General features: G+C 44.1%; 2 protein-coding genes and 1 pseudogene across 2 annotated transcripts in view; 2 read left to right on the forward strand and 1 right to left on the reverse strand.

The window, feature by feature from the left end:
• Window positions 1–2,249, forward strand: part of LOC124917727 (NADH-ubiquinone oxidoreductase chain 5) — a 7,136-nt gene extending 4,887 nt beyond the window's left edge. Inside the window, exon 2 of the mRNA XM_047458071.1 lies at window positions 1–2,249. This exon is cut by the window's left edge and continues 1,776 nt beyond it. The gene's annotated coding sequence lies outside the window, so the exon portion shown is untranslated.
• Window positions 2,250–2,329: 80 nt separating this feature from the next.
• Window positions 2,330–7,549, reverse strand: LOC124917736 (annotated as a pseudogene).
• Window positions 7,550–7,691: 142 nt separating this feature from the next.
• Window positions 7,692–12,138, forward strand: LOC124917733 (NADH-ubiquinone oxidoreductase chain 4; the record flags this gene model as incomplete). The annotated part of the gene is made up of 2 exons (XM_047458074.1): window positions 7,692–8,706; window positions 11,371–12,138. Coding segments are annotated over 2 exons (1,104 nt in total), but the record flags the coding sequence as incomplete, so codon positions are not given.
• Between the last annotated feature and the right edge of the window lie 3,525 nt (window positions 12,139–15,663).

The following is a 15,663-nucleotide window of genomic DNA, read 5'->3' on the forward strand; positions in this document are numbered from 1 at the left end:
GCGGGATTCTCTAAAAAGCCAAGGTCGCGGGTGGCCAAGAGGGCCCACTTGGAGACTTGGGATCTCAGCAGAAAATGCGAAGGTTGCGCCGGCCGACCGAAGAGAATCAACTAGTTTAGTTCTGATCTGAGTAGGCTCATAATAGGGAATATCCTACCCCTGGGAACCGGGGCCTGGCCATCCTTCGTTTGTGGTCGACGTTCTGCCAAAGTTTGTCCGTCGACAGCTTCATCTTTCGATCTGGTTCGATTCATGGTCGCATCTGCAAACACGTTTTCCCGTGGGCCGATGCCTCCCAGTCCAGGCATTGATCTATATCACTTCAGAAGAAAGGATATAACAGTACTTACCTTCTCCTTGGTGAGTCGAAGTGGGGTTCCGTCCTTCCTTGCCTTGCAACCCAGGTATTCCGTTTTTTGTTTTTCATACTTTTTGTAAAGGGCCCCAGTTTTCCGTTTTTCACCTTTCGACGCTTTCATTCCCGTAAGTATAGAAAAAGAGATCTTTTTCTCCTCTGTCCAGCAGAAAGAACTTGAACTCCCGGGTTTTATCTGCTTCCGTTAGTGTGCATGCGATCCGAACTTCGATAATCCTCCCCTTGATACAGGGTATGGAGCCGACGTCGCAGTATAATATCGCTGCCCTTACTCTTCCCACCAGCGCATTTCCGGATTTCAAAGGGCTCTTCCCTCGTTCACGGGCTGTCTATGGGGACTGAGGTTACACTACAGTAGAAAGGATCCCACTCTCCCTAAAGGAGCTTGGCCTCATGCAGGGCTACCAAGGCAGTTAACGTCACACCTTGCCTCGGGCTTGAATCACTGCCCTAATAACGGTCGGTGCGATTGGTCGCTCTTTCCTTGGCAGATGGCCGCCTTCTTGTTGCCAGTGGGTGTTGGAATGGCTGTTCCTCTTATCAATCATCAAGGATTGTTCGGCCCCTCTTTTGGAGGTGTGTAAGCTCGAGTTTTTCCTTTCAGTTCACTCCCCTGGTGATCTCTGACCATCATTTTACGTCATTCCTCGATCTTAGGTCAATCAGTCCTCAAAGGAGCTTTTGATCGGCATCCTACTAAGAGCAGTTACGTCTTTTCATTATCGTATGCCGCTAAATCAATGGCATCTGTCCGCTTTCAACTCAACCCTTTGCAAGCGTGCTACTGGCTCGATGGATAAAGTCAAGGATCGGAAAGACGCTCGAGTCCGAGGATCTGAGAGACCTCCTTTGCTTCAATGGAATGCTTTCTTGCTTGCCGGGAATGGCTGACCGAAGTTGCCTTGTTGCTTAGCAGGGCTTGGGTTTGGTAATGCGCGCTGGTCATGTCATGAGGAGGGTAGTTCAGGCAAGGATTAAGAAAGACTAAACTAAAGCATATGAAGGAGAAGGCGTCGCCCTATAACAAGATAATCAAGCCCTGACCCAAGTTGTCTATTTTCGTAGGTGAATCAAGTACAACAAGTAAGGTAAGAGCTTTTGGGTAGAAGATTTTGCTCTGCTACGCAGATCCACTAGACTAGGAAAGAAGTACGCATTGCTTACTTACTGTTTGAACGATCCTAGTAACTAGTAGCTAATCAAGTTGCTAGTAGGGCGAGACGGGGGGTGGTTCTTTCTCGCCACCGAAGAAACTCTTCAATTGAGCTTTAGTTCGTACTGGACTTCCATAGATTGAGCTGCGGGCATCAAGGAGAAACTATGCTACTGCAGAAGCGTAATCGAAGGAAAGCTACTTGATTGACTAGACAAAGACTATAAAAACCTTCCTTTACTCGAGCTGAATCTTTCTTAAGTTAAGTCAGAAAGGTTGAAACCTTCTATTGAAGCAGGAAGCCTAAATATTAAGACTGAACGAAGTGAATGTTCAAGCATCTAATGCCTGCCCGGGTCTTTCTATCTCTTCTCTTTGAGGATTGAACTTTCGATTCGATAAATTCCAACAAACAAGAAATAGAAACATAGTTCCAATAAAGGGAACCCAAGGACCATATTCTTCCCCAATTTGGGTTTGACTCACATCTCGAATGAATTCAAGGACATATGATAATGAATTCTGACTACCAGTCGGAATGATTTGTGGGGTCCGAACAGCTATAGTGGCTGAACCTAATAAGATAGCAATTACAACCCAAGAAGTAATAAGTACTTGGCCGTGGACTTGGAAACTTCCTATTTTCCAATATAAATGTTGGCCCACTTCCACACCAGATATATCATATTTTCCTTTTAGTGTATTGATAGAACATTCATATTGCCCTCTGACAGAAATCGAATTTAAAACGAAATAATTTTGATTCAACCCTCTCTTTCTCAACTTAACTTGCCCGCTTGAATTGTCTATTTTGAATACCAACTAATCCCATAATGAATATCCCCAGTTTTTATCTCTTTTTTTCAGATTCAAAAATAGTAACCGACTCTATAAATCTATGGAGTTTCCTAAGTCATTTTTTATTATTAATCAAGGATTTATTCTATAGCTAGAACGACCCTCACAAATTGCAATAATTTGTTAAGAATTAATCGGATTGAAGCTATAGCGTCATCGTTCGCTGGAATCGAAATATCTGCAAGATCGGGATCACAATTTATTTGTATCGATTAAACAAATGGAATTCCCAAAGTAATACATTCTCGAAGAGCCGTAGATTCCTCGTGCTGATCAAGAATGAAACCAATATCGGGTAACCCTGTCATATATTTAATCCCGCCCAGATATGTTTGCAAATGAGATAATTGTCTTTTCAACATAGCCGCATCTCTTTTCGGAAGACGGCCGAGTCTACCCATTTTTTGTTCCATTCGCAAGTCTCTGAACTTATGAAGTCTTGTTTCTGTAGTGGACCAATTCGTTAACATACCACCGAGCCATTTTTTATTAACATAATGACATCGAGCCCTTATTGCAGCCCATGCTACTGAATCAGCTGCTTTATTTTTGGTACCAACAATTCTTAATTGTTTTCCCCTACTTGATGCGTCAAAAACCAAATCACAAGCTTCCGATAAAAAACGAGCAGTTCGAATAAGATTTGTAATATGAATACCTTTACGCTTTGCAGAGATATACGGTGCCATTCTAGGGTTCCATTTCCTAGTACCATGGCCAAAATGAACTCCCGACGACATCATCTCTTCCAAATTGATGTTCCAATATCTTCTTGTCATTTTTCCCCACACTTACCCCCCCTTTAAAAAAAAAAAAAAAGAGAACAAGGGGTACCCTGAAAAATAAAGAATTGTTCCGATGGAACCTTCTCTTCTATCGTAGATTGGTCGTAAATACATGACCAAGCCATTATTCTTTTCTATTAGTTATTTTCTTTATTACTATTATCAAATCAAAAGACCGGACCAAATACAGATCAAAATACAGCTAGTTAAAAGGATCAACTCGCTCTTAGGAATCATTTAGAAAATTAAATGACTGTTCTGATATATCATGGAAATTCTTTGAAAGACAAGAATAAAATAATTTTCTGTGGTGAAACAAAATATCGCTCATTTCTCGCTCGAATAGATTCTTCTTTTTGGTTTCCAAAGGAATATTGTTATGGTGCCTTGAAGGGTGCATTAATCCTTTAAACCCAGTACCAACGGGTATGAGTCCTCCTAAAACAACATTTTCTTTCAAGCCTTTCAACCAATCGATACGACCTCGAAGAGCAGCTTTTGCTAAAACTCGCGCAGTTTCTTGAAAACTCGCTTCCGATATGAAACTTTGGGTATTCAGAGATGCTCTTGTTATTCCCAATAAGACGGCTCGGTAACAAATCGCCTCTTCCAAAGCACGCCCCATTCGTTCTGCCCGCAACAATCCAATAAGTTCTCCGGGTAAAAAAACATTCGACATTCCGTCTTCTGAAACCAACACTTTTGAGGTTATTTGACGTACAATAATTTCTATATGCCTATTATGGATCTGCACTCCCTGGGATCGATAAACCCTTTGGATCTTCCAAAGAGATACGGCTTTGCGCTATAGTTAGCTCAGCACTAATCAAGAATCCCCAAGGAATTCTTGTTATACGTTCGTTCCAACCCTCAATCCTCTTTTCTAGATTCATTGATATTGAATCAATTGAGCGCACTTCTAATACCTGTTCCACCTTTGGAAGACCCTGCGTTATATCACCAGATCTCGATTTTTCATATATAAATGTAACTAATGTATCTCCTTCATAAATAATTTATCCATAATGGCCATGAACCGTTGCTCCTGGGGTAGCCAAATAGGGCTTAGCTGATCGTATTACTACAGAGTCAACTTGAACAATTAGAACTTGACCCGATTTTAGGTGTGGCTCATTTTTGGCTATACATACATTTTCACAAATAAACTGTCCAAGACTTATTTTTGTAGATGTCTTTTCACAATAATTGTGATAGATAAAATACCAATTCAAATTGAATGGACTCAAAAGTTACTGCATGGATCGGGATTCTTTATTTTCCGTTAAATAATATTTAAGTACTTGAAAAGTCTGTTTTAAATTGTCAAGTTGCAAATAGTTAGTTACTAGGATCTGATTATAAGTTATTAAATAGTAAAATGAATCAAAATTGACTATTTTCAAAGCTGTTCCTAAAGGGCCCAACGAATTCCTAATTGGAATTGGAGGATTTTTTGTAATTGATTCTTTTATCACATTGCTCGATTTTACATCATTGAATGGACCCATTCGAGAACAATTGGATGATGACAAAATTAGCAAAGCCTTATATTCAACAACCCCTTAACCAAACTCAAGGAACTATTCATACGTTGTTGAATAGAAATAGGGGATATTCTAAAAGCTTTACAGTACTTAGTTCTTTAGGCTACTAAAACTTGCCACTCTTACTCTTGAGTTCCCCTTTCTTTCCGGATCGAGTGACTGACCTGAACCCGAATGAGACTACTATACTTACTCCTTCCCTATAGGATAAGGTAGATGATTGAACTATCAAGACTAGCTGGAATCCAGTAGCTTGAGGTTAAGGTGTTTACAGGAAAGAGACTTTAAGAACACCCGGTCCCTAAAGTAAGGACTATTGTCGGGCAGGGGATTGCCCTTCTTCTTCTTTCCTTCTCTTAAGCCCTTTTAGTGTAGGTTAAGAACTTGACTCTTATAGTTTTCCATAGCTAAAGAGTGATTGATTACCAATAATCAGCAAAACCGGAAAAAGAACAGTAAGACAACAACAAGCAATAGTTACAGTCCGGGAATCTTGGTTCAATAAAGAATCGGACACTTATTAAATAGTGAACCGAATCCCTGTTCCGACAAATTCTCTGAGTCTCTTACATCTCTGCTTTCTTCTTAGTGCTTTGATTGCTGCTTGTAGTTCTGTCTTCCTTTACTGGCCTTACTTTCTTTCCAGAATGAGACTGTGAAAGAATCTATCTCTGGTTCTCCAAGGGTGGGACTAATTGAATTGAATTACAGGTTCTCCACAAGGTAAAGATTCTCTAAGAAGCACAAGAGCTCTCTCATCCTGACATTTTGAACTTGATTCTTAGTAGGCATTATAGATCAGCTTAAGGGCACCCAGACTTTTGAATCGAATCTCTGCCTTACTGTAATAGGGCCGAAAGTAAACCTTAGTACTGTTAGTGTAAGGAATACTTATTGGTTCAACGGTCGAAATACAACAGTAAGCTCTCGAATGACACTTATGAAATAGAAGTCGGTACTGAATCTGAATTCACTGGGAATCTCTATCAATGAACTGTAATCCTTTTATACAGTACTGTACTGTGTTCTTTTTCTAACATCCGATTCTGGCGAGTTGTTGTTGTTCTTTCTTCCGGTCCGGTAGCACTAAGAACTTTTTACTGTAAACCAGAGATAGCAGCAGTGGAAAAGAGACAAGAATGAGGACTTGATCTTCCATAGGCCTTTAACCTGTAAATGTAAAACAAATAGCCGGTCCTTTGATGAAAGGGAAAAGGCGGGTTATCTTGCTACTCCTGGATCTCCGAATAGCCTCACCGGAAACTGGTAGACACACTGAGCCACCACGTAGAGCTCCCCTCTCGCCCGTCGTATGCTATGGATGGTCACACGAGCCCCTCGATGGCATGGCGGGATTTCCCATTGACTGTTCCTGAGGTCATTCTTTTGGGAGATCCTTAAGGAAGGAAAGAAGGTCCGACATCTATCCAGACCGGCAACCCATCTACTTCGTCTTACCTCTTCCAGAACCCTTGGTTGCTAGAGCAACCCCTCCATCCGTACTGTACTAACTAGTCTTGAAAAAATACTTCTCTAGATATTCAGAGCCCGGACTCAGTCAAGACTATGAGAACATAAGAAAGGAAAAGCCAAGGGAGACCGGAGGTCAGGCATATATGCTTCTTTCGGAGCGCGCTTAAGGCTATGGTTAACTGAAGCTAAGTGAAGGGACCTAGCTGCCTCCAGAACTGGTTACGCGGAGTGGTTCGCACGGAAAGCATTCCCCTTCCTAAACATAGGGTAAAAAATGAATAATCTCATTCAACTGTGGAACTCATTATCGATTCACTTCACACCATCGGAAACTTCTCAATAACCTTCGGTTCGGCTACTACGATACGAGCCTTGCAATTAAGCTTTTGGGTGGCCATAGCAAGTGATGGGCGCTTGATCACCTCTCTCCCTACCTCTCCTCTGCTTCTCTTGTTTCCGCTTACGCAGCTTTTCGTGCTTTTGAAAAAAGAGTTCACTAAACCTCAAGACCAAGGAAAAAACCTGATATTGACCGCACACAATGTCATTTACAGGTCATTCAGGGCGCTCTGGATCCGCCCTCATTCACATTTTGGTTAAGTCAATAGGTTAGAATGCTATGTATATAAGAATTAGGAGTTGGTGGAAACGTCAGTTAGAACTGAACAATTAGGTGAAGTGCGAAGAATGTAAGACGTTAGGGCAGCTGAGCTCGCTTTAACAAAGGGGCCATGGGCGATTGCTGGGCATTACTTCAGACTTCAAAGATTGAACCCGGAATGAACCCCATCGAAAGCAAAAATAACCTCTACTAGAGATTGGGTCAGAGTACCAGCTCCTACCAGTGGAATTTGATAATGAGGACTTGATCTTCCATAGGCATACCTAAAAGAAAAAGAAAAGACTTCAAGGAAGTTACCTGAAAGCAAGACTTTTAGTGTAGGTTAAAAACTTTAAAAAGAAAAGGAACTATTACAGGTCTTTCATTCACTTATGAAATAGTTGACTTCAAGCTTCTTCAATAGTAAGAAGAAAGAGTTGAAACGGCCTTCAACCTGAATTTGAACCGCTCACAGTAGTAGTAGCGGCCGTAAGTCGGGGGGCGGCCATAACATAAGGCTATTACTTTCACACCTCTCTCTATCTATAGTACGAGAGAGATCCGCTGCGTGAGCAACCCGACTGTGCGTTACATGTGCTTTACAGGCCATCTTTCTTCCCATTTTGAAGACGGGCGTTCGAAAGGTATGGTTTTCAGTATGTCTCTAGAGAGGGCCCCCCCACTAGTCCGGCTAGCTAGTGAGCGATTCTTTCGGGCGAGAAGCAGGCTGGGCCGGCGGGCACGCACCGCAAGCAGCATTGTTCGCCACCACCCGAGAAGCAAAAGATTCGAGAGTCCAGGCAAAAAATACATGCATAGATAGTGGTCTAATGACAAGGGCCGACGAGGGAAGCTCGGGACGGAGCCGTATGATGCGGAAGTCTCACGTACGGTTCCCTGAGAAGGGAGTGGCTACCTACTGGAGCTTCGACCAACCACCACCGGTCAATTCTGCTTTGGGGCCAACCCTTACTCTACCATTATTATAGGGGTATGGGGCTCGAGACAAAGAAAGATCAAGGCAGCATATCAGTTTTTCCTTTATACTTTACTTGGATCTGTTTTTATGCTATTAGCTATTCTGTTGATTCTTCTCCAAACAGGAACCACCGATTTACAAATATTATTAACCACAGAATTTAGTGAGCGGCGCCAAATCTTTCTATGGATTGCTTTTTTCGCCTCTTTCGCCGTCAAAGTGCCTATGGTACCAGTTCATATTTGGTTACCCGAAGCTCATGTAGAGGCACCTACGGCAGGATCCGTCATCTTGGCAGGAATTCTTTTAAAATTGGGAACCTACGGGTTTTTAAGATTTTCAATACCCATCTTTCCCGAAGCGACACTTTGTTTCACTCCTTTCATTTATACTTTAAGCGCGATTGCTATAATATATACTTCCTTGACTACTTTAAGACAGATCGATCTTAAGAAGATCATTGCTTACTCCTCAGTAGCTCATATGAATCTGGTGACTATTGGTATGTTTAGTCTGAACATACAGGGAATTGGAGGTAGCATTTTACTGATGTTAAGTCATGGACTGGTTTCTTCAGCCCTTTTTCTATGTGTTGGTGTTCTATATGACCGACATAAGACTCGACTTGTTAGATATTATGGAGGTTTAGTGAGCACCATGCCGAATTTCTCTACCATTTTCTTCTTTTTTACTTTGGCCAATATGAGTTTACCTGGTACTAGCAGCTTTATTGGGGAATTTCTTATCTTAGTAGGAGCTTTCCAAAGAAATAGCTTAGTAGCCACATTAGCGGCGCTTGGGATGATTTTAGGCGCGGCCTATTCCCTTTGGCTATATAATCGTGTGGTTTCTGGGAATTTAAAACCCGATTTCCTCCATAAATTCTCCGATCCAAATGGCAGAGAAGTTTCCATATTTATACCTTTTCTTGTTGGAGGGGCGACCGTCCGTTAAACTACCAAAAAAGGGTAAACCCATGTGAGAATGACATTGTAGGTGCTTGCGATGGGACGGATGCGACTTTCCGTTCTTGGTTTTGGTGGCATAGCCCGTTGCTTCAGTCCCCCCCTTTTTTTTTAATTTCTTTAGTCTTTAGGGAGCCAAAGCTTGACTTTACTAAACTAATAAAAAATAAAATAAGGAGCAGGGGCGCTCACCTTTTTTGGCTAGCCATATCTTTCTGGGTGGGACCGAGAGAAAGAAAGGACGGGGGGCAACCATGCATGGTACTTCTCGACCGTGTCTCCGAGGGACAGTTGAACGAGCGACTCATGAATGCTGCCGGGTCGGACGAGCCAATAACTCGAACGCGTTCGGTCTGTTTTTTGAGCAAGAATCACAGCCTTACCTTCACCATGATACGGACTCCAAGTTCTTATGGCAGAGCACGAGGAGATTTTTCATCAATATGATGGGAATGGAAAGCAGAAGCACGACTGGGGCCTTCGTGGTCCAAGATAAAAAAACCATCAGTAAAAGTAACGTAAGCATGAGACTTTTTGGTAGTACCGGTGAACCAGATGGCCGCGGCGATGGAATCTGGGACGGAGGACTTGTAGTATCTCTCTAGATCTGGCAAAAGCGAAAGACCCCCTAACATAATTCGAATGGAGGCTGACCACTGAGCCTACTCTGGCCTCGCAGGGCGGGCCCCTGTAGTTGCGAACTGGAGCTGCCATAGCTTATGGCTAGAGCAATGGGAGGGGGCCCGCCCCAGCAGAAAGAAAAGTAAGGATAACGAGCGCGGAGCCCGCTTGACGGGCGGAAGGAGCTACGCCGCTCGACCAGAGGGTTCAGAGCGAAAGGGCAAGTGCTTGATAGGCCAACAGCCCAGTGAACCGGGCGGGGCACTCGACGAAAGGGGGGCACACTGAGCAAGTACGAGAAATTGGCCCCGCTACGCTTTCTTAAAAGCAAGGACCACTACGGAAGGTCAAACCAAGAATCTATGGAAGTCGGGGCTCGTCCCCGGTCAATATTGGATCAAACAATAGGGGGCCGTAGCACTGACCTCTTTTTTTTATTGATTCAATACATTAGGGAAAAAGATCGTACAGTTCCCTACCAAGACAAACTCTCAATGGATCCGTAGCGCGCTGGGCATACCTCTGGAGTGCGTCTTTATCATGGCGGGAACAGAACAAGAGGAAAAGACCCGGCCGACCTGCCCAGGGCTCGAGGGCGAGCTTTTTTTTTAGAGAGAATGGGGAGTGAATCGAAAGACTTCCGTTTCCGTTCTTGGTTTGGGGGCTTTCGGGCCCCTCTCGATCTTATTCGTAGTTGGGAAGGGGGAAGGAGTCTAAATCAATGGACATTAATGAACCATCATTGATGGACGTTGCACATGACACGATCAATTCGACTCAAGGTCCGGCGCTAATAGAAGTTGCTTACTTGAACTTTAGCGAAGGAAAAGGGCAGAGGGCTTTTTTCGTAGTAATAGTGGGCGGGTCTTATGAGATCTATGCCGGCCGTCGGAATCAAATTCAGGTCGAAGGACCATTCGATACATTAAGGGGCATAGCGGCGCCTTCACCTGGCGCCATTCCCAGACCTAGCAGCAGACGGCCGGCCGGCCGTGCCTGAATGAAGACCGGACCAGACTCTTCTTTGTTTGAGCACGCACGCAGACCGGAAAATCTCACTTGTCCAGTTCAGGACAAGTACGTAGAGATCTTCGTGAGACCATGGAGGGAGTCTCAATTGATCTTTTCTAGGATTCTTTATCACGCCACACATGGAAATCTTTCCATTGATAGATAAGAAAGAGGGCTCCCCCCTTGAACAGACTCAACAAGCTCAATTACATCGACCCTGCCTCTACTCCAGAGGTGTACTTTGTACTGCCCGGAGGTCATATAGATTGGAACCCAGAGCGATAAGAACGAAAGGGTTGGTGTGGCCACAGCTACAACTACTGGCGCTTCAAAAGGCTTAGATTCTAAGGGCTTCAAGCCTTTTTTTGTGTAATAGGGAGGTGTAAGTCTCAAAAGCCTTTGTTCGGTAGGGCCGGACGGCTTTCTTTGCCCCAGCTTGGCGAATCGCATCCCCGCGCAACGACATTGTGCGCCCCGTTGCTCAGTGTTTGCAACAGCTGGGAAGGCAGTCTACGAAGCGAAGCCTATCGCCACGCCGACCATCAAATACGAGATTGGCCTCTGATCAAAGATTTGATGGAACGACCCAGCCTAAAAAAGGTTTGTTATAGTTCGCGATGCCTTCCATTTGTACGAATCGCTCACATACCACGCACGACTGGACGTAGAGCCACTAAGAGCTGGCAGACCGGGCCGGGCGCAGGTGCCAGATCCGAAAAGTCGAGTCTCGATCAGCCTAGTGCACCAACCACGTGGTACGACGGGCACTCAAAGACCTGGCGAATGATGGCCCACCCCACTCAAGAGCCCTTATGTCATAGGGGAACTCATGGCTGGAAACAATCCTTATGGTTTTGCGGTAGGAATAATAAGAATAAAAGTCCAGGTTGGTTGGTGAGCCTAGTGATAGGAGACTATCTAGCTTGGTTCGGAGAGCACTAGTTGGGTTCAAATTCATTTTGTTGCTAAAAGTTACGGCCTAAATGTTGAACTATTGACCCTACTTGTTCGGATGGGTGTTTACCCCAAAGTGTTCCCGGACCGCATGCATACATCCGTAAGTAACTTAGTGCAACATGGCAAATTTCATTGAGAGGAATCAGCAAAGAAAAGAAAAAGGGGTCAACATCAACATGTGTATTTGAGAGATTGTCCTCGGGGAGTGTCCACATGAGTTCGTTGAGGTGTCTATACAGGCCTGCAGTCTCCTTCTCATGTACAAATCTACTCGTAGCATAGACTTGATCGATCACCACATTTCTATCCATTAAGTAGGTTTTTCTTTCCTTTGCAATCATTCAATTAGAAATCCGAGAAAACCCCCATCTTTCTCTCCTTTAGTTAAGGGGGGGCGGTAGGACGGGCTGAACACAACCTTGCCCTGTCTTCACACTCGTTAATTTGTTTATTCATGAATCGTATGGATTGAAACGTCTGCCTTACCAATTCAGTGGATGCTCGGATTTTCTCATTCAAGGGCTCCTCTCCTTCTTTTAGTCAATAGGGCGAGCTTGAGCCTTTAAAGCTTTCCCTCCTTTAGTCAATAGGGCGAGCTTCAGACCTTCACCTTTTAGTCGTTTCGTTCTTCACCCGAAGGAAAAAGTTCTGAACACTTCGTTCGAGCCTCTTTCCGAACCTCCCACTGCTTATGGACCCGAACCTGGGTGATCTATCCATGACCAGGATGAAGCTTGGGTGAAACTAAGTGGAGGTCCGAACCGACTGATGTTGAAGAATCAGCGGATGAGTTGTGGTTAGGGGTGAAATGCCACTCGAACCCAGAGCTAGCTAGGGAGCAAGGAAGGGAACCGACCGACCGGACAGGGTTCTCAGTTAACAGATAGTCGTCCGTGCTTGTGCCTCTGGCAGGGTGCGTACTGTCCCAACTGAAACCACCGGTTAAGCGTCGGAGACCCATAAGTCAGCAACAACAACAAGACAATCCAACTGACAGTCTCCTCCTTACATCCAATCTACTCTGAAAGAAAAGCTTAGCTCTATATACCCGGGAGGTGGAATCAGAGCTCGGCCCTCGTTCACGTGTAGTTGACTCAACAGAGAAGCTACCCTTACTTGGGAATGATGCGGGGAGGGGGCTTTTAGTCCCTATACGGACCTTCCTAAACAGGTGTATTTTAGGGCTAGCTTGCCCAAAAGCCTTATCTTACACTTTCTAGATTACATGTGCAAGCAGAGGGTTAATGGATTTATAAGATCGTACCTTACAGCTGGTTCTCCCCGAAATGCGTTGAGGCGCAGCAGTTGACTGGACATCTAGGGGTAAAGCACTCTACGGACCGCTCATGGACGAAGCGAGGAAGGATTTCACTAGACAATTTGATTAAAATCCTATGTTGATTGCAACATCGGTTGAAACGAATCCAAGACGTAATCGACTCGAGGAGAAATGGTCCGACCTATTCTATCGAATATCTCTTTCCCTATGTAATTTCCGTCTAGAGACTACTCTAGAAAGATTGATTCAAAAACCTGTACACCACCAAAGGAAAAGAGTCAATTCGCGCATACTAGCCAAAGATCTAAAGGTTGAAGGAAAGATATCGGATAAAACCTCCTACGCCTACGTAGAAATAGATTATCCTAATCCTAACATAACAGTTCCCCAGAGGGGGGTGGCATTTACTCCATAGGTCCTTTCCTCCTCCTGGTCAAATCTAATAGAGAAGCCGTGGTACCAACATCTGGATGGAGAAGACTGCTTTGCTTCCTTGATTTGGGATCGGGAGGAAAGCTCTTAAATGTATTGTCGGTAACGGTCCAAATTGTTAGTTTCGAGTGAGTGCTTTCCCGCGATAGAGAAATAGATAGAGTGGCTTTACCCTGCTTTTTGAAGATTGGGTTGGGGAGGCATCCAACGCGAGTAGTGGTCTCAATCCGGGTCTGGTCTAACTGATCATTGACGTGTGCGATGTGAAAGCAAAGAAAGGAATTCCTGGTTGTTTGAAGAAGAGTAGTTTCTTCTTTGTCAGGATCATTTCATTCAGTAGTTCATAGGGAAAACCAGTTCATTCATTTGGTTGCAGGATGAGCCTTTCGTATGGTGGAATAAGTTTATATTCATGAGCCTTACAAAGAGAGATTGGAGCAGATCACAGGAATTTGAACACACACTTCATCTAACTAGTCTGACTCTCAGTAAATACGGCTTGAATTAATTTCTCACTTAACACAAGCAATTCTTACTTCTTCTCTACTCCATTCCGATAGAGGAAGCCATACCGCATAAAAAGGAAAGAAAGCTACAGTCAATAGTGAAAGTCCGAGAGAAGAAGGAAAGGACCTGAAATACCCTTTTCTTATAGATATAGAAATAAAAAAGTGCTTTGCGCCTTATTAGCTTCCGCTTCCTCTCCTCTTCTTGGCCTTTAGTCCACTTTGTTCTCTCAGTCCAGTCTGTCAACTCGTAGAAATAGAACAGTTCCAGCTGGTTGCCCCTACTCCCAACAAGTTTGAAAGTAGGTCATGGAAAATTTGGATTAATAAAATTCCTTCATTCCGAGTTAAGTTCAGTTCAACTCGTCATATATAGGGCAAGTAGTTCGGGCTTGGTCGGTACTCAAAAAGGCAAATAACTTCAAGCCTTGTTCAAGCAAGCCCTTTCACTTTCACGTCAATTGTGCTTTCTCAGGAAAATGGAAATTTTTACGATCGTTGTACTTGACCCCCGAATTCGTTAGACGTGGAGATGGATTTTTTAGGGGTGACTCTGAATCACTCGCCTTCGATTTACCTTGTATGGAGTAAAAAAAGGGACCCTCAAAACCAATTCGGACGGAAGGAGCCAACATGTATGAACCCAGGGACCCTCCCATCCACCCGTTCTCGAGGCAATCCACGTCTGTGATATCGTACTCATCTCCATCGAATCAAGCAGTTGCTCATGGAGCAGATCATCCAATCCTTCTTCTTAAGCCTTTTTTTTAGAGGGCTTTCGGATAGTTCGGTACCGGCTCTCGGTAATCTACGAAAGAATCTCTTGTCGGGCCGCGATTAGTTGTTCAGTAGCTTGGAGCTTTCTGCTTGTAGCTGGAAGCTGCCGAAAGCGGAAGCTAGGCAAGTTAGTAGGCGACCGGTGGTCGTAGAGAATTTCCTTTCAGTAAGCGGGACAGTCCAGTGGAGTTCAAGCGCTCCTTTAAGCGGGAATAAAGTGAAGCAGGTCAGTTTTCACAGCCATAGCACAGTTCGTCGGGCGGTTTATAGGGAAACTCCTTCTTTTGTTGCTCTAAAGGTAAGCGGATCAGAGTCAATTCTATCTTTTCGTTTGAATGATTGTGTTTAACACCCTAATTCTTCTGTGAAAGGGGATTCATATTACTGTTGAGCTGACTAAACTCATCGGTTAGCGGGTGCAGGTCAAGCGAGGAAAGAAACAAGAGAAGAGCTACTACCAACCAGACGAAAGAAATAAGAACTGATCATCCAGGCACAGAAACTCAACCAACTGTAAATTGTTGCAATCTTAATGCATGATGGGATAAAGGAATAACCGATCTTCCCCACCTCGACTCTCACTCAACCGGTGGTTAAGCTTCCCGAAACAGCGAGAGAAGCCGGAAAAGCTACACTCGGGGAGCCCTCCTCAACCTCGTAAAAAGACAAAGGAAAAGCACCTATCCGGGAGAAAGAGGAGGCCGAGTCAGAAGAGGGAGGTCAATCTATCTTCATTCACATGTTTTATCAGTTTGTTTGTTTGACTCAGAACCCTTGAACCTTGAAGCTTGGCTCGAAGAGAAGAGGAACGGAGTCGCTCGAACGAAGTGAGAGGATCGGAAAGAAGCTCGACCAGAGGGTAAAGATCGATGTAATTGAGTCGACCAGAGGGTTCAGATCTCCAAGACGCTCGACCACAGGGAGAGGAAGCTCGACTATAAAAGGTTCAGTTCTTCAAGACGCTCGAACGAAGTGTTCAGAACGAGAAGACTAATAAGGTTCATTTCGAACAGGGGTGGAGGCTACGTCATTCAAGGCACGCTTGGTTTCAAAGGGCTATACTCAGAGGGAAGGTATCGACTGAAATGAGGTCTTTTCACCTGAAGTATAGCTCTGTTCGCGTGTTGCTTGCTGCTCTATTTGGAGCTTTTCGCAGTCAAAGTAAAACGTTTGTTGGTGGCCTAATGCGTTATTACAGACTAAACCCATTTAATTATTCACTATTTGTTAAAGTTCTGAGATATTATTCACTATTTGTTTAATTGTTACCTAACCAAACCTAGCTATATCTTTCTTTTTGCGTGCTTTCCACTTTTTGAGGAGTTGGACTGATGAGTTGACTTGAT

Source organism: Impatiens glandulifera, unplaced genomic scaffold, assembly GCF_907164915.1.
Source record: "Impatiens glandulifera unplaced genomic scaffold, dImpGla2.1, whole genome shotgun sequence".
Lineage (NCBI taxonomy): Eukaryota > Viridiplantae > Streptophyta > Magnoliopsida > Ericales > Balsaminaceae > Impatiens > Impatiens glandulifera.